General features: G+C 45.5%; 1 protein-coding gene across 1 annotated transcript; it reads right to left on the bottom strand.

Annotated features, from left to right (window-relative positions):
* Positions 1–4,826: 4,826 nt before the first annotated feature.
* Positions 4,827–17,627, bottom strand: emilin3a (elastin microfibril interfacer 3a; the record flags this gene model as incomplete). The annotated part of the gene is made up of 11 exons (XM_080732537.1): positions 4,827–5,890; positions 6,593–6,795; positions 8,020–8,207; positions 9,165–9,530; positions 10,300–10,551; positions 11,463–11,628; positions 12,371–12,509; positions 13,080–13,367; positions 14,262–14,911; positions 16,166–16,285; positions 17,479–17,627. The coding sequence occupies 11 exons, from the start codon at positions 17,625–17,627 to the stop codon at positions 4,827–4,829; spliced, it is 3,585 nt and encodes a 1,194-aa protein (XP_080588663.1).
* Positions 17,628–18,112: the final 485 nt, after the last annotated feature.

Raw genomic sequence — 18,112 nt, 5'->3', positions numbered from 1 at the left:
AAAAACAACTAGAATAATTAAGAAAATGCTTTGCTAAAAAGAAATGTTTTAAGTCCATTTTTAAAAACATCGGTGGACTGAGGAGCTCGCAGGTGTTCTGGGAGAGCATTCCACAGGCTTGGGGCTGTATAGCTGAAGGCCCTATCGCCCATGGTCCGGAGGTGTCCGGGACAAGGAGAAGGTTGGTGTTTGAGGAACGGAGGGTCCGAGTGACTGGTTTTGGTTTTAGCAGTTCTTTGAGGTAGGGGGGGGGGGGGGGGCATTGCCGTATATACAATGATGTGTGAGCAGGGAAATCTTGTATTTAGTCCTGAAGGTGATGGGGAGCCAGTGAAGTGAACGGAGGATGGGTGTAATGTGATCAAACTTTCGCACCCTCATCAGGATCCTAGCAGCGCTGTTTTGAATGTACTGGAGCCTTTGGAGGCTCTTGCTAGGGATCCCGATGAGGAGTGCATTGCAGTAATCCAGCCTGGAGGAGACAAAGGCGTGGATGAGTTTCTCAGCATCTGGCAGGGTGAGTGTGGAGCGGAGTTTGGAAATGTTACGGAGATGAAAAAAGGAGGTCTTGCACAGATGTTTGATGTGGGCCTCGAGGTTGAGCTGCGGGTCCAATTTCACCCCGCCCGAGGTTGGTGACTGTGGATGAGAGGGGATGAGAGGGGACTTTGAGAACTGTGGTTCTCAAAGTGGGATCAGGGGACCCCGGTCCCAGGGGTCCTTGAGGGAGTTGCAGAGGGTCCAGCTATGAGATGAGACATACTTTATTAATCCCCAAGGGGAAATTGAGGTGTTACAGCATCATAATGTGACAACAAATACATAAACTACTAGACAAACAGGAACACAACAGACACACATGGACACGATCACAAAAGACCAGGATCGACAATATACATGAGAGAGAGTTAAGTGTTCATTGTACAGTCTGATGGCAGTTGGCAAGAAAGAGAGTCTGTATCCCTCCCTCCATATGCATTTTATCCTGCAGATTACCATAGAATGGATGGGAACCAAGATGGAGTTCAGTTTGTCCCTAATCCTCCTCTCTGCTACCGACTGTAACCCAGAGGCCAACTACTGAGCTGGCCGCCTTCATGGTTTTATTTAGCCCTAGAATGTCTGTGATTAAAACAAATAAGTATTTGTGTTTAATACCAGCCATAGAACGCCCCCATAGGACTGCGGTTAGCAGCTAATCTGCGCGGCATTAAAGTGCTGCGCGTTACTTGTGTACTCACCCAATAATTTATTCCTCAGCCTGGGAGAAAGAAATTGTCCTGTAGTGTCATATCCATTTGAAAGTTCAGGCTGAAAACGTGTACTTCGTGTATATCTCCACTTATCACGAGCCAACACGGACGACTTACACGACCGGGCGACTGCTGGACTGAATAGCATAACTTCCTTTTGGAAGCACAAAACGTACGGGGCACTCACGCAGGTGGTGTGATTAGTCACCCCACGGCAATCACAAGCACCTGTCAATTGTCCTATGGGGGCGTTCTATGGCTGAGTATTAAACACAAATACTTATTTGTTTTAATCACAGACATTCTAGGGCTAGGTTTTATTTAGCTTGTTCAGCTCCCAGGCCTTAATGCCACCTCCCCAGCATTACTAAAGCAGAATGCTGGTTACAACAGACTGGTAAAACGTGTACAGTAGCCTGCTACAACTGAGCCTCCACAGGAGGTACAGTCTGCTCTGTCCCTTTTTGTATGCAGCCTCTGTGTTGTTTATCCTGTCCAGATCCTTGTTTAAGTGACAATCTCCACCTCTTCCCCCTGGATGGTTCTGGGTACTGGGGTCCTCCTCTTGCTCTGTCTGGCGTCTATCACCAGCTCTTCGGTTTTCCTGATGTTCAGTCGTAGGTGATTTTGTTCAGCCCAATGAACTCATCATTGTCACCGGTAAATGATAGTTAGGAACCAATTTGGACTGGGTTGGGATATGTAACTCAGAGAGTGTACAACATTTTTGTACACATTTCAGACATTTGTACACTCTCAGAGTTAAATTAACATTGATTCTACAATATAAATTGGGGTCTCCAGAGATAGAAATGCAGTAAATGGGGCTCCATAGCCTAATGAATGTGGTGGTAGTAGGCTGCTTAATTGAAATCAAAATGTGTCAAAGTTTGAGAACTGTTTTAACTTTATATTCAAACACAGACCAAATCACTTGACACAGCACAAAATTAGATCTCTACTGCCCTCTTGTGGTTTCCCCACTCTTATAGGTCTGTCATGTCATGTTTGTGAACCAAACATTGTGCATGGTGACTGCTCATTATGTTTACAGACAAATAGTCAGTGGTAAAGAAACTGCTTTATTTGAATATCAATTTAAAACAGCACTATACATGTGAATGAAATTATTTAAAAATAATTAGAAATACAAAAGTTTATTTTACGGAAACAACACACAAAAAAACAACAAACGGTATCTTGGACACTTGCTATTCTACACATTTATTATGTGCTATTAAAAAGAAACAGTAGGCCTACACAAACACTAAACATGTAACATGCGTGCAGTGGTAGCTGGCTTCTACTTGGTCTACTAATGCATACTAATATGCAATATAGGCCACAGAACCCAATTTGACAAGATGCTTCTCTTATTCTTATTGACTCTCAGTCTATAAGAATATTTGTATTATTGTTAGATATGATTGGATCTGGGGGGTGCATCCCCCATTCAGACATGCAGACACTAACCCTATACCTAACCTCTATGGAAGTGTCACCATTCAGACAATTAGAAGTCAATGTCTGAATGGCAGCATGTCTGAATGGAGAGCGGCCCCCGGACCTATGGTGTACTGTTCATTTTGACAGCAAATTTGGCTTTAGTTTTAGTCATATATTTTTCTCATTATACGATTTTAGTCGACTAAATGTACCGTTTATTCTGTCGACAAAACATTATTTTGGTGGGCAGCTCTGCTATTTTCAGAGCACAACGCCCGATCATAAAATGACTTGACTCTTCTCCCTCCCAAACATTTAAAAAAAGGTAGCCGACGAACATTTTCCGATATAGTTAAAAAAGTATTGGGTACTCTATTATTGAATGATTTGATGTCATTCGGTCCACAATTCCTTGACTGTATATGTATTGTTGTAGGTACAGAGATAACGTTGAAAGTCTATAGACAAAATAGACATTCTTGCGCATTCTGTAGTTGTATTTACTTATACATGTAACAATGTGATGCTATGCGATGAGAGACAGCGGAGTAGCCGACACTAACTGGTGACTCCTGGATCGCTGGCCTCCACTCTCTCCTATCCAGCATCAAGTTCCAGAGCTCTGCAGTGTTGCTGGCTCTGCTGTGAGCTATCTGTGATTGGCTCTATACACAGCAGCCATATTGTGTACTTCCTTCACTGGTGTTATCAATGATGCTAATGAAGGCACTGTTCCATTCTGGTCAAACAGAGTCAGGCAGGGTGCTGATATTGTGCATGCTGGCAACTTGGCTCACTGGAAACACTCTGCCTGTCTGTCAAGTGAGTCTCAAAGTGTGGTCCAGGTACCCTCATGGTTTCCTTGAGGGGGTTCCGAATGGGCCCTTATGGGTGTGTAACAATGGAACCAAATGTACAGGTCCATTTTGGTTCCATATTTACACTGGCTGGAACCCCCTCAAGGACTCTTACTGCATGGTCCCCTGGTCCCATGATGACAGATTGTCATCAGAGCTGCCACCTGTGGATTCATTTCGTGCCATAATCAAAATAAAACTAGTAAAACATTGTGATTTCAGTGCTGGTTCTAAACCTTACAGCATTGTGCAGTAGGCCTATGTTATAAATATATTCTCATGTCAACCACACACTTCTCATATGTACCCGCTGTGTATTCTACTACTTCACACACAGTGGTGGAAAGTAACTAAGTACATTTACTTAAATACTGTACTTAAAATCTTGAGGTACTTTTACTTTAGTCGAGTATTTCCATTTTTGATTCTACACCCCCTACAGCTAAGGGGCAGGTATTATACTTTTTACTCTACTACTTGATCATTGAAAATTTTTGCTACAGGTTCCTTGGCGATGTTAAGATTATTATTGCAAAACCTACATAATTCACTTGAACCCTATTATTACATCAGCTATTAAAAATTAGCTGATCTACGAGCTTGTAGATCTGCTATTTTCTTTAAAGTCTGAGAAATGTTTTGTGAAAGGGCCATAAATAATGAGCACTTTTACTTTTACTTTTTATAGGCCTTTTCCTCGTAGCTGGCCGGGATGTAGGCCTCGTATTTCTACATTGTGGTATTAGCTACTTTTCTTTTTACCGGTAAGTGAAAAAGAAAACAACTCTAATACACTTTACAGTACTTCTTCCAACTTGTCTCCATCGTCAAAAGCAGTGGTGTAAAGTAACTAGTACTTGTCTTTTACCTCTACTCCACTACATCTCAAAGACAAATATTAGACTTTTACTCCACTACAATTATTAGAAAACTTGAGTTACTACTTACTTCAGCCCTATATACATTTCACAATAGCCGATCTACAAGCTCAAAATGCGTCACGATGCGACACATTGTGAGCTTGTAGATCTGCTATTTTCCAAAGAGTACTTTCTATTTTCCAGAGTACTTTCTACTTGTGTTACTTTAAGTACATTTTGACACCAATACTTTTGTACTTTTACTCTAGTCAATTTTGAATTCCGAACTTCTAGGCTACTTGTAACGGAGTACGTCTACGTTGCAGCATCGATACTTTCACTCAAGCACAAAACATGAGCACTTTTTTTCCCACCACTGTCCAAAAGGGAAACAGAGCTTTTTTTCTTTCTTAAATCGGGGTAAACGTGTCTCCTCTCGTCTCCAGAGGGGGAGGGGGCACGGTGTGCTGCTGGGTGGGTTTTGTCTCCGCCCTGGGGGTGGTGGTGGCGGCGGCGGCGGTGCCCTTGGTAGTGTGCTGGGTGGGTTCTGTCTCCGCCCTGGTGGTGATGGCGATAGTGCCCTTGGTAGTGTGCTGGGTGGGTTCTGTCTCCGCCCTGGTGGTGATGGCGATAGTGCCCTTGGTAGTGTGCTGGATGGGTTTTGTCTCCACCCTGGAGGTGGGGCCGTTGGTAGTGTGCTGGATGGGTTCTGTCGCCGCCCTGGTGGTGACAGTGATGGTGTCGTTGGTAGTGTGCTGGATTGGTTCTGTCTCCGCCATTGTGGTGACGATGGTGACAATGGTGCCGTTAGTAGCGGTCGTGCCGTTGGTAGTTTGCGGAGTGGATTCTGTCTCCGCCCTGGTGGTGACAGCGATGGTGTCGTTGGTAGTGTGCTGGATGGGTTCTGTCTCCGCCCTGGTGGTGACAGTGATGGTGCCGTTGGTAGTGTGCTGGGTGGGTTCTGACGCCGCCCTGGTGGTGACAGTGATGGTGCCGTTAGTAGTGTGCTGGGTGGGTTCTGACGCCGCCCTGGTGGTGGGGCCTTTAGTAGTGTGCTGGATGGGTTCTGTTTCTGCCCTGGTGGTGACGACGGTGCCATTAGTAGTGTGCTGAGTGGGTTCTGACGCCGCCCTGGTGGTGGGGCCTTTAGTAGTGTGCTGGGTGGGTTCTGTCTCCGCCCTGGTGGCGGCGGTGCCGTTGGTGCAGCTCAGCAATCCGTCCCTGAGCCAGGACAGCTGCTGGGCGTGGCTGGTGAGCGTGCCGTTGACCTGGGAGAGCAGCGTGTCGGCCTGGCCCTCCAGCTCGCCGCGCACCCTCTCCAGGTGGGCCTCCATGTCCTTCAGCCCCTTGCACTGGTCCTCCACGGTGGACACGCGGCCCCCCACCTCCTCCACCTCCCTGCGGACCCCCAGCGCCGTGGTGCGGCAGCCCTGCACCTCCCCGGCCAGCCTCTTCTTCATCCCGGCTAGCTCGCCTTTTTCAAGAAAAGGAAAGGAGTGGATTAAGGTGGGAAATCAAAAGATGTTCATTTAGAGCGGTGTAACAACATTAACAGCGATACGAATGGAATTGTCTCATACATAAATTGGGCCTCTTCCTTACTTCCTTCACAGGTCTTTGCAGTTATACTCTTACAGTACCAATTCTGCTAATGAAGGGAGGCTCTGTTCCATTTAGCAAATTTCAAGGAACACCATAACTCTGAGAGTGTACAATTAGAGCCAGATGGACCTGTACGGGTCCATTTGATTCCATTCATACACTCTCGTTCCGCCCATGTATGGGCCCATTTGGAACCCAATCAAGGACACTTTGAGGCCTACTGGTGTAGCAGAGTGTTTCCAGTGAGCCAACATGCACAATATCAGCTCCCTGACTCTGTTTGACCAGAATGGAACGGAGCCTTCATTAGTATCATTGGTAACACCTGTGTTAAATGTATAAATGTATAGTGCAGGATTTGTTATGTGTTATTATTATGTGTCTAAATGAGTAAACACAACAATTCACTAGCAAATAATACATACAGACATTATGAGAGAGAGAGAGAGATCATTTTTTCACAAATGAATGCCCAACATAATATGTCAAACTAAATTTGTGAAAATAGCCAAATCTCACAACATCAAAAGCTAAATGAAAACGATGACAACAATATAATCTCATGCTGCGCTACCTTTCAGGCGGGTCAACCTGCGGTCCCCGGCCCCCAGCATGGACGCCTGGCGGCCCACCAGCTGGACCACGCCCCTCATCTGGTGGGCCAGGCGGCCCTCCCTCTCCGTCCAGGTGCTGTTCACCTGCTCCATATGTTGAGCCACGGTCCCCACCGAGTCCGTCAGCCCCGTCAGGCTGTCGTTGAAGCTCTGGATGTTGAACCTGAGGCCAGCGGGGGACAGGAGCCATAAGAACATTGAGTACAGTATACTTGAGTACAGATTTGAGGTACCTTTTACTTTACTTTTGTTGATGCTTTATGCAACTAAGCAGCAAATGCAATATTTACTGCCCTACAATTATATGAAAACTTGAGGTAGATTTGTCCCAATATAGTAGTCATTCAACTACTATAGACAGAAGTATTGCTATTATACATTCAACTACTAATATAGACATACACGTAAGTAATTAAAGTCATGTTCACATGTTTGTGATTGGAACAGCTGAAATCAATAATATATCAGTATTCCCACATTCCGATATAACCTGCGGGCCACATTAAGTGAAGTTGGGGGCTGCATGTCGTTCCCAAACCTTTTAGCCCGTGGCCCAAAGAGAAATTAGACATTCGCCCAAGGACCCAAACTAGTGAAAATAGCAGATCTACAAGCTCACAGCGTCTCTATTTTCACTACGTCTTAATTATCATTATATATTTTATTTATGGAATTTCTTCAATTATTATTTTTTTCTAAGAATAAAATTATATATTTCAAAAGATTTTCCATCTTTTTAAATATACATTTTATTTTATGTAGGGATAGAAAATTTGATTTTTACTCGAGTTGTGAACCATCAAAATTGGTCCGCGACCCACAAATGGGTTGCGACCCATACTGTCTGTGGAAACAGTGATTAATTTAGGCCTAGAATTATTGAATGCTTTAGCTATAGAAAAATAGCAGATATACAAGTTTGTAATTCTGCTATTTTTGAAAAGGTCGTGAAAATGTCTGGGGGGTCCCTGGAACTAGATATTTTGAGATGGAATGCTTTACCCGATGGCCAAATAAATATCAGTTCGGGGGTCCTTCACATGAAAAGGTTTGAGAACCACTGACATAGTAGTCTCTCAAGAACAGACTAACTGAGCTCCAGTTAAGTGAAAAGGACCTTTTCTTTGACGGTGGATGGCCAGATTGCTGACATAGAAACATTGGTTTTTCAAAAAACCTTTAGAAGGATTCAAAAGACACTTATAGAATCGGGTCAAAATTCTAATTTTCAAGATTTTTCAAAAATAGCAGATCTACAAGCTCGCAGCGCGGCACTCGGTGCCGCGCTGTGAGCTTGTATACCTGCTATTTTTCAATAGTTAAAGCATAAAATAATGATACACAATAATGTGTACCCGTTCTAAATGGGTTAACAGAGAGTACTGACCTGAGGATGCTGAGCTCTCCCTGCACCGAGGGGCCTCCCTCCTCCTCCTGTCCCTCCGGGAGGCCCCTGAGGGCCCTGTGGTTGAGGAGGCCCTGCAGGGTGGCGTTGAGGCGGTTCAGACGCTGGGCCTGAGCCTCCAGGGCCATCCTGGCGTTCTCATCCACCTGGCCGGAGACGCCCGCGTCCGCCTGCACACAACAACGTTAGTATAGTTTCGATTAGAACTTTACATTGTATATTTATTCATTCATTCATTGTTTTTTACTTTGTTTATAATTTTTTGTTTAGTTTTTATAGTTGATCTTTGGTTTGAGTTCTTATCATAATATGGGGCATTTGTCTGGGGTGAGATAAAGACAATGTCAGAAAAGGTATTGTGGAAGAAAACACCATTGTACGTTTTATTGCGACCGAAGCTCACAGTTTAGTATGAGGTCTGGACGTGTACACGTGTACGGTCTATGGGTTTGCCTGTGATGTCAGGGTAACCACACTAACAGTACCACATCGGACACATACCACAATAACAGAATCCATATATGGCCAAGACAGATGGCCAAGACAGCCCATATCTGTGTGGCTGGTTCTACAGAGAGGGATCTCCATGTATGGGCATAAAAGGTTTGTATGTATGATGTCAGATGTCATAGACGTCATGGGTCTTTCACATAACGACTAGCTGAGAACTTAACTATAAACCTTACCTGGACATCAAGGATATTGGTTTTATTTAAAGGGGAAGACCACCCATTTTCAATATTGAAATATGTCATTAATATACCTTAGAGGAGTTGTGTGGAAATAAAAAAAAAGTTCCCCCTCTTCTGTGTTGCCTAGAACTGGAGGATTGATTTTGGGGTTTGTATTGCAAATCACAACTTGATGACATCACACATTGTACTTTACAATACAAACCCCAAAATCAATCCTCCAGTTCTAGGCAACACAGAAGAGGGGGAACTTTTTATTTATTTACACACAACTCCTCTAAGGTATATTATGACATAGTACAATATTGAAAATGGGTGGTCTTCCCCTTTAACTCTAAACCTAACTTGGACATCAGAAGGATTCTAGTTCAATTTGATTTGTTTTATTTCACTATAAGCCAAAATCTATTAGTCGTATTCAACTCTAAAGCTCACCTGGACATCAGAGGAAACGGAGTGTGTCGCCACGCAGCGCAGCTCCAGGTCGTCGATGTGTTTCTGCACTCGCTCCACGTCCATCTCCAGGCGGCCCCTCATGCTCTCCAGGTCGGTGGGCAGCACCACGTGGCCCTCCAGCGTGGCCCCGGCGGGCTCCGTGCCGTTCCCCACCAGCTCCTCCACCACCAGCAGCAGACGGCCCTCCAGGGCCCTCAGCTTGCCGTCCAGGTGGGCCTCCAGGCCCCCGGGGGCAGCAGAGTCTGCCGCAGCGTTGGAGCCGCCCAGCACGGCCCCCGATTCCGTCAGGTTGAGCATGGCCTCCACGTACTCCAGCCTGCCGGCCACCATGCCCTCCATGTGGTCCTAGATGGGTTGATTGATTGATTGATTGATTGATTGATTCATTCATTCATTCATTCACTGATTGATTCATTGATTGACGTTTTTATTGATAACATATCCACAACTTTCCAACGTCCCATCGTGCATTGCGCAGAAGGTGTGCGGCAGCTTCCAGCGCCGCAGCCGAGTGTGATCTACAAGCTCACACCGGCTGCATCTGCGACGCGACGTGAGCTTGTATGTCTGACTGCTGTTAACTGGAAGTGTCCCGCAGATAATGCTACAGTAAATTCTCGCGGAAACAGGTGGATACTGTAAATGACTATTGCTGTCGGGCAGAAACCTTCTGTCGCCATATTCCTTTTTACGTCTCTAGATTGTCTTTTTTCTCCCATTCCAAAAGTAACAGTTCTGGACATTTTCATCCGACAGCGATCACCCCTGTATTTTGTACATAATCTACATAATCTGCAAGTTTGTACATCTGCTATATATATTTATTTCAATTAGAATATATACAGTATACACTGTATATTACAAAAACATTTTCAGATGGTGGTCCGTGGCCAAATACCCATTAATTTGGGGGGTCCTTTCGAAAAATTTTGAGAACCACAGAGATTAGACTTTGCCTTGCCTGGGACCCATACTAGATCTACAAATGGGTCCGGAGCCAACTCAGTGGTCCCCAAACCTTTTAGCTCAAGACCCAAAAAATAAATGAAACGTTCCAAACTAGTGACAATATAAGATCTACAAGCTCTCAACGCGTGGTCTAATCATTACTAACCTTGTGTCCTCCCAGCTCGACTCTCAGGTGCTGCTGGGACTGGTTGAGGCCGGACACGGACTGCTCCAGCAGCGCCACCCTGTGGTCCAGGCCGGTGGTGCGGCCGCAGCAGCTCTCCTCCATGCTCTCCATGCCATGGATCTTGGCCTGCATGCTGGCCAGGTCCCTCCTCAGGTGGGTGTTGCTGCCACTCAGAGCCTCCTCCATCTGCTCCCGCCCCTCACCACGCTCCCTCTGGCACTGCCGGCGCATCTGATTCATTCATTGATTGGATTGAAGACTTTATTAAAAGTTTGCAGGGGAAAAGGTACAGCACAATGCAGTTCACTTAGACTAGTGATTCTCAACCTTTTCAGGCCGCAACCCTCAAAATAATCATATTTTAACTGGGGACCCCCCTACCCTGCACAAGCACTTGGAATTGTAGGCGTTGGCATTACATTTAGTTTGACTCGATCTATTCCATTGTGAAAATAGCCGATCTACATGCTAACAACCCGTCCTGAGCATGTAGATCGGCTATTTTCACAATTTCTGCCTTTGGCAATTTGACCAGTGTTTGACCAGAGGTACTAAAAAGGTATTTAAAGTCCTTAAATTGTCACTTTAGAAATGAGCAAATACTCCTGTACCCCTGTACTGTCGAGTGAGAAAACAATGTTAACATTTAGCTAAACATCTGGGAAACCCAAAATAATTTGGGGACCCCTCTGGGGGTCCCGACCCACAGGTTGAGAACCGTCGATTTAGACAAGGTTGACTAAAAGGATAAAGACCACTCAATTCATATGACATTAAATGACAGACAAATAACATAAAAGTACTATGCAAAGAATATCATAAGACAGTCGAAAAACAGAATGAAAAATAAATGGTATTCACAGTAAAAAGGTCAGTGGGAGGTGAGGATAGGCTTTGTCTTTTTTTAACAGTTTCGAGTTGCGAAGTAAGTTACTTCTTTTAAAGGAGGGTATAGGGATTAACACTCCTTTAAGGCCGTCTGTAGGGCATTCCACATTTTTGCGGCAAAGCAGGAGAATGAATGTAACCCTTTGTTTGAGCCAAATCTGGGTTGGACATGATTTGTGGAGCTGCCTCTGGTGTTGTAATTGACATTTTGGAAGTATTTTGTCAGGTATATGGGTATGTAGTGTATACTGTACCTCGCCCGTCTTCTCCTCGCAGCGCTCCTCTGCGCTCTCCACGCGCCTCTCGAAGCCCCCCAGGATCTCGGCGCGGGCGGCGCTCATCTTGGCGTCCACCAGCTTCTCCATGGCTCTCTGGGCGTCCTCGCCCAGGAGGACAGAGCCCCCCGATCCAGACAGCTGGCTGCAATTCACAATGCGGACGTTTAGCGGACGAGCAGGCACGCGCACACATAGACACCAAAGGGGGCTTGAGCCCCTGCCATTCATGGTCTCCAGACCATGAATGCAGCTTTTACTATAGTGAAAGAAATGCAAATGCCCCCATATATGGCATACCCTGAAGGCAGCATTCAGGAGAATCGCCTTTTTCCGAACTCTCCTGAACTTGAATGCAGTATATCGAAGAATTTGCCCTCTGTGCAGAAATCCATGTCGTACGGGCAACTTCAGTATAGCTAAAGAGTGCGGAGTCGTGTCCCGAAAATAGCTGATCCACAAGCTCTCAACGCGTCGCATCACGTTGTAGATTTGTAGATTTTGCCCCTTTTGGGGAATTTCAGCCCCTGCCTCTCTAAAAATCCCTGCACGTCCCTTGGCAGAGGCTCTTGAGCGACTTATAGAAGTGCGAGATGGGAATAAACATGCATCAAATTTGCATCAAAAAATATATAATATCAAAAGTAAAAGTACTCATTATACAGTAGTCCTATTTCAATCTTTTTTTATCCAGAAGTTTCATAAAGTTCCATATTTGTTCAAATCCTTTGAAAACAGCACACCGACACAACACATTGTGGTGTGACCCAGTGTCGATCTGCTATTCTTTGCGTTCAGGCCTAACTGGCGTCTGCTAAATGCCTAAATCCTAACATAGAGCTGAATTGGTTCCTGTATGTTTTGACAATAATACTAATGTAACTGACCTGAGTGCTCCGTCGTGGCCCATCACCGTGGCTCTCAGCTCCTGCAGTTCAGCAGCCTTGGACAGCAGCTCTGCTCTGAGAGCCTCCAGCCTGCCGTTCAGCTCCCCCAGGCCGGGTAGCCCGACCCCCGCCAACAGACCTGCAGCAATCAGTACATAATCGCATGATTGTTAGTCACAATTATCTTCGCATAATCATCAGAAACGGTTGCATTCGTCTGTATGATGAATTAATCTGTTGGAATGTTGAAGATATTCACTCATTTTCTTTCATTCATAAAAATAGACAATCACAAGCTCAAAACACGTCACATCGTATACACTGTTTTTAAAACATTTATACAATTATTAAAGCATATGGCCTGTTTGGCCTGTCATAGAACATTTTTGTATTTGGATTATGGATTACTGGTCCTTGTTGGTAATGTATAATGAACATATTTGCCATGTCTGCCCCAGTTGTAGGACAAAATGTGATGCCAATTTGAAAAAGAAATTGGGAATATTCATGTAAAGTTCCCACGGGAATCAGACCAGCGGTACCCATGATTAGCTGTTCACAGACTGACAGACAGACTCACAGGACCGAAAACATAGACTCCGGCTTTAGGCCTTCCAGCCCGGCGGAGACAAAATAATCCAAAATTGCAGCCCTGAAATTAAACGTCGTCTACAATGTTATGACCATGACATCTCTCTGTATATCTTACCTGCCGGTCGTGCGTCCATGTCTCCCTCGGGGATCTCCCCGCCGGGGATGTCCCCGAACCCCACGGCGTGGTGGCTGGCCGTCATGGCCGGGGCGGCCAGCGGACCACCAGGGGCAGCAGTGAGCAGGGCGGACAGCATGCGGTTGGCGTCCTCGCGCAGCGAGGCCCTCAGGCCTTCCTCCAGGCCGTTGACCGTCCCCCGCAGGGTCTCCAGCCCCAGGTTGAGACGCCTCACGTCCTCCTCCATGCGACCCAGACGCTCCTCCGTCTCGCCGTCCACAGCCTGACCTGAAGACATGAGAGGGGGGTGGGGTTAACCAGTGATGTAAGGCAGTTTTTCTTTGAAACTTTGAAATTTAAGGTTTCCCCTTAACTTTGACAGTGTACAAATGTGTTCCATTTGTACACTGTCAAAGTTACAGACTTGTAAGGATCAATGTAGACCCCCATAAAGGAACCTAGAGTCCTTGAAATCCACTTTGAGAACCACTGATGTAAGGAGTGCTCACTCAGGCTTATTGAGAAACTATAAGCCTTTTACTCGAGTACAAGTATCAGTATCACAATGTACAGTAGAAACACTCTCTGTATTCCTTGTCCTTCCTTTTACTTGAGTAAAAGTGGGAAAATGTATGGGCATCAAAACCTAGTTACAGTACCAAACTAAAACATCATGAATGGCCCCTTTCACAATTTCTTTGGTCGAAGGGTTAGGGTTAGGGATTATTTTCTTCTCGCTTTTGCTCGCTCGGCGGTGTCTCACATGGGTCAAGTCCGCTTGAGACGGCGCGCCTCCGACATGGTCAATAGCTCTACTTTATACGGCGCAGCTGCTAAGAACTGTCGTTAGATCAGTAACTTGCAAACAAAGTTGTGATGAACACTTCAGGTAGGTCAGTATCTCAGCTATACTGCACCATTCAATGGTCTGAATACACGTGACAAATTCCCATTCAGTGCATTGATATCATTCGAAAGGGGTGGAAATGTTATAGTTTGAGAACCATTGATTGATCCATTGATTGATTGAATACTTTATTGGACAGAAATGCAAACAGTACAAGTACAGTCATACACTTGGTCTAAAAAGGATAACCCCCCAAAAAAGTCCTATACAGACTTCCAATGAGGTCCTATGTATTCAATTCATCAACTATCTATACTGATCTACAGGATATATACCTTCGACGTCTTCACCGCCAGCAGGGGGAGCCGTTTCCTCCGGGACGTGCTCCTCGGGCTCGCTGCCGCCGCCGTGATGCTCGGGCTCGTGCTCGTGCACCTGCTCGTGCACTCGCTCGTGCTCGTGCGCCTCCTCGTGCTCGGCGTGGTGGGGGTGCTCGTGCGGGTCCTGGGCCTCCGGCTCGGACGGGTACGGCTCAAACTGGCTGTCCGGGTAGGACGGAGGGGAGTGGGGGGAGGGCACGTGAGGCCCGAAGTGGCGCCCCGCGGGGTAAGAGCCCGGCATGGGACCACCGTGGCCGTGAGCTGCGTGGTTTCCGCTCCACGGCATGGACTTTACGTTGTGCTGAACGGGCGGGCCCTTGAACACGGGGCCTTTCATCGGTGGGCCCTTAAACTGAGGTCCCTTGAACTGAGGGCCCTTGTACTGCATCTGAGGGCCCTTGAAGTACTGCTGAGGGCCCTTGTACTGCATCTGAGGGCCCTTGAAGTTCTGCTGAGGGCCCTTGAACGGCGGCAGGGCCTTCATGCTGTGCGGGTAGTGTCCCTCCATGCAGCCGTACCCGGAGAAACCCGGGCAGCAGCGCCACTCCAGCTCGGTGACGCTCTTGTGTGCCACCTTGTACATGGGCTTGTACATCAGGCGATACCTGGGCGAAATGAACGAAACAAAGGAGTTAAAAACACATGAACCCCGGCCTATAGCATCTCTGTTCTAGGGTCAAACATTCGCCTTGCGATGCGTCCCGAGCTTGTAGATCGGCTATCCTTTGCGGAAGAGATTTGGAGTAGAACAGCCAGGGGCGTCCAAACTTTTTTCAAAGGGGGCCATATTTCTTTTCTCACATGCATGCACTGCATTGCTTTCATATTTACGGTCCAGTAAAGTGTATTTTGTTCAAATGGCACTGGTAGCCAAATGTAATCGGAGAAAATGTCTGTACAAAAGAAAAAGTATTGCATTAAAATATAAATAGCCTCTCTTTCACATCTCGAATGTGAAAGAGATCAAGCAGTTAGGAAACCTTACAAATTCTACTGAGAGACATTGCCCATTTCCCTATGTTAACTCTAGATTTTAACGACTTTAACCATTATATTATGCTTTAACTACCGGTATTTCAAAATAGCAGACATACAAGATTATATACGTCCTGTGAGCTTGTAGATCTGATATTTTTGTGAAATCTTGAATATATCTTTTTTTAAAACGAACATTTGTAACTCAAATCTTTCTTTCTCAGGGTCCCTGGAACAAGATATTTTGAGATGGGGATGCACGGTCAATGACATGAAAAGGTTTGAGCACCACTTCAGAAAACAGTTAGGATTTTGAATACTTTTTAAGGCAGGGGTCTCAAACTAGCGGCCCGGGGGGCATTTGCGGCCCGCGAAATGATATTTTGTGGCCCCCACCGTATAATATGAAAGTTTAATGTTAGTGCGGCCCGCGAGTTTTATATGAACCTCAAAACAGTTAATAATACAATACAGTTAACAGTACAGTATATGTTCCATAAGTTAAACACAACTTGTTTACGCCAGGGTCCTTGTTCATCTTATTTTGTGTTAAAAAATAAAAAAGATATTTGAGAAGATTGGATTTTTTTTTTTTTTTTCGTTGATGGGGAGATAGATACAGTAGTTGTTAGACTGGTATGAAACTACAGTATAATAATAAAACAAATTAGTGCACATGCACTAATTAGTTTTATTAGTGCATGTGCATCTCAGCCAGACTCTGCCTCCAGCGGCCCCAAGGTAAATTGAGTTTGAGACCCCTGTTTTAAGGTATTTTTGGGGTTAAAAGTGGTCAAAACTAATCCATATATGGTGGACGGAAATGACAAGGAACGATTATTCAGAGAATAATGATGTGATTGGATGACATGTGTTTTACTCACTGGAGAGCTGGGCATTTCTTCCCCCAGGCACACTTGTTGTACTCTGCCTTCACCACAGGTGCTGCCCCCGCCTGGACGGTGAAGGTCACTGTCTTCTCGACCACAAAGGCACAGTGGTTCCTGCAGGAGAGGAGAGGGAGAGGATTTCACATTTTACTGACAGATCAAAGCCAGATCTGAAGAAAAACACTTGTATGTATGTACAACAGTTAATTGAACTATAATCGATTTAAACAATTCTAAAGAATAAGCCAGTGTTAATCGGTAAAAAGTTCACAATGTATTGCATCGTGATGCGTTGTGAGCTTGTAGATCAGCTATTAGCATTTTTTGTGTGAGCTGTACACGATGGAGTATAAAATAGGGCTTAAGTGTATAATCAGATCAATCGATTGAGTAAATTATATTCTATTTGATCTGTCAGGTCGATTTGTCAATAACAAAATGTATTTTCTTTTTGGGGCGGCATAGCTCAGGGGTAGAGAAACCGTTATTAGAGCACGAAGGGTTCCCGAAGGGTTCCCAGTTCGAATCCGGGCTCCCCCTGAGTTAATGTCGAAGGGTCCTTGGGCAAGACTCTGAACCCCACATTGCTCCCGGTGAGTAGGTTGGTGCCTTGCATGGTTTCCTCCGCCACCGGTGTATGAATGTGTGTGTGAATGCGTGAATGTAATGCACAATCTCTGTAAAGCGCTTTGGATAAAAGCGCTATATAAATGCACCATTTACCATTTTATTTTCCTCCAAAGAAAACATGCATGATTTTCGATTATTCGATTTATTCGAAAATGTAGGCTAATTGGTAGAATAATCGGTTAGAAGATATATAGGCTAATCCAGGGGTCTTCAACAGGGGGTCCGGAGCCCCCTGTCAGAGTTACTACAGGGGGGCCACCAAATCCTCGTGTGATAGGATCATTATTTTCAAATAAAAACTTTGAACCCTTGCATCCCTATTCTGAGGAGAACTTTAGCCAAAAATAGCAGATCTACAAGCTCTCAACGCCTCGCAGCTCGAGGCGTTGAAAGCTTGTAGATCGGCTATTTTCAGAAAAGAGGTTTGGCGTAGAGGTAAAAAAGAGCAGACCAAGTACAGAGTGAAAGGTCAAGTTTACTACATATCGACGATTGAAGTGGCTAAATGCCTGAAAAAACATTAACACAAATCCAACATAGACTGATAGGGCTGTCAAACAAGTCAATGAAAATCTGACAAAAATGTAGAGGGGGGCCCTGCTTCATCTCTCTTAGCTAAGGGGTCCTTGACCTGAAAACATTGAAGACCCCTGGGTTAGAAGATAAGGCCTACTTACTTGTGTCTGGCGGTGGGAGCAGGCTCATGGTGCTGGCTGGGCCCAGACTTGTAGAGGTTGTACTGGACCGGTCTGTAGTACTTGGCCTCGGCCAGTGACAGCACCAGCGCCACCAGAACCACGTGGCTCGCCGCCTTCAGGGAATGCATCTCGTCGATCGGTTATCCACCAGCCGTGCGTCACAACTTCCGGCCAACACAGGAAACCTGAAAACAACGCTGTAAAATACGAGCGCTGCAGTAGGCCTGCATCAAAACAAGGCCAGTTTCTCCTTGAAACAGGTGGGCGAAATCGTAGGGAGCGAAAAAAGTTGTAAATCCTAACTATTTCGATGCCGTCCACTTGATGATCTGAAAATGTCCCGAGATGTCAGGTCTCTGAGCGGGACATGATATCACAAAAAATAAAAATAAAACCCTTCCACAAACCTCCAAAAACCAAGAAATAAGAATTTACTCCTGAATTTCAACAGTGGCAAAAGTCAGAGGAGAAAAAGAAGCAGGACAGCACAAGCTGTGTTCTGGTGTCAAGGTGTGGTCCAGTGCAGTGCAGGGAGCGTTGGTGACGGAGTGGAGTGGTGACCTGACTGGGGTGACAACAAGCGTCCACTGTGAGTTTGGGAGAGCTGGCGGAT

The sequence above is a fragment of the Nannobrachium achirus genome, assembly GCF_963921795.1.
Source record: "Nannobrachium achirus genome assembly, chromosome: 9".
Classification (NCBI taxonomy): Eukaryota; Metazoa; Chordata; class Actinopteri; order Myctophiformes; family Myctophidae; genus Nannobrachium; species Nannobrachium achirus.
The sequence above is the reverse complement of the archived record's forward strand: the minus strand, read 5'-3'. Positions and strand labels throughout refer to the sequence as shown.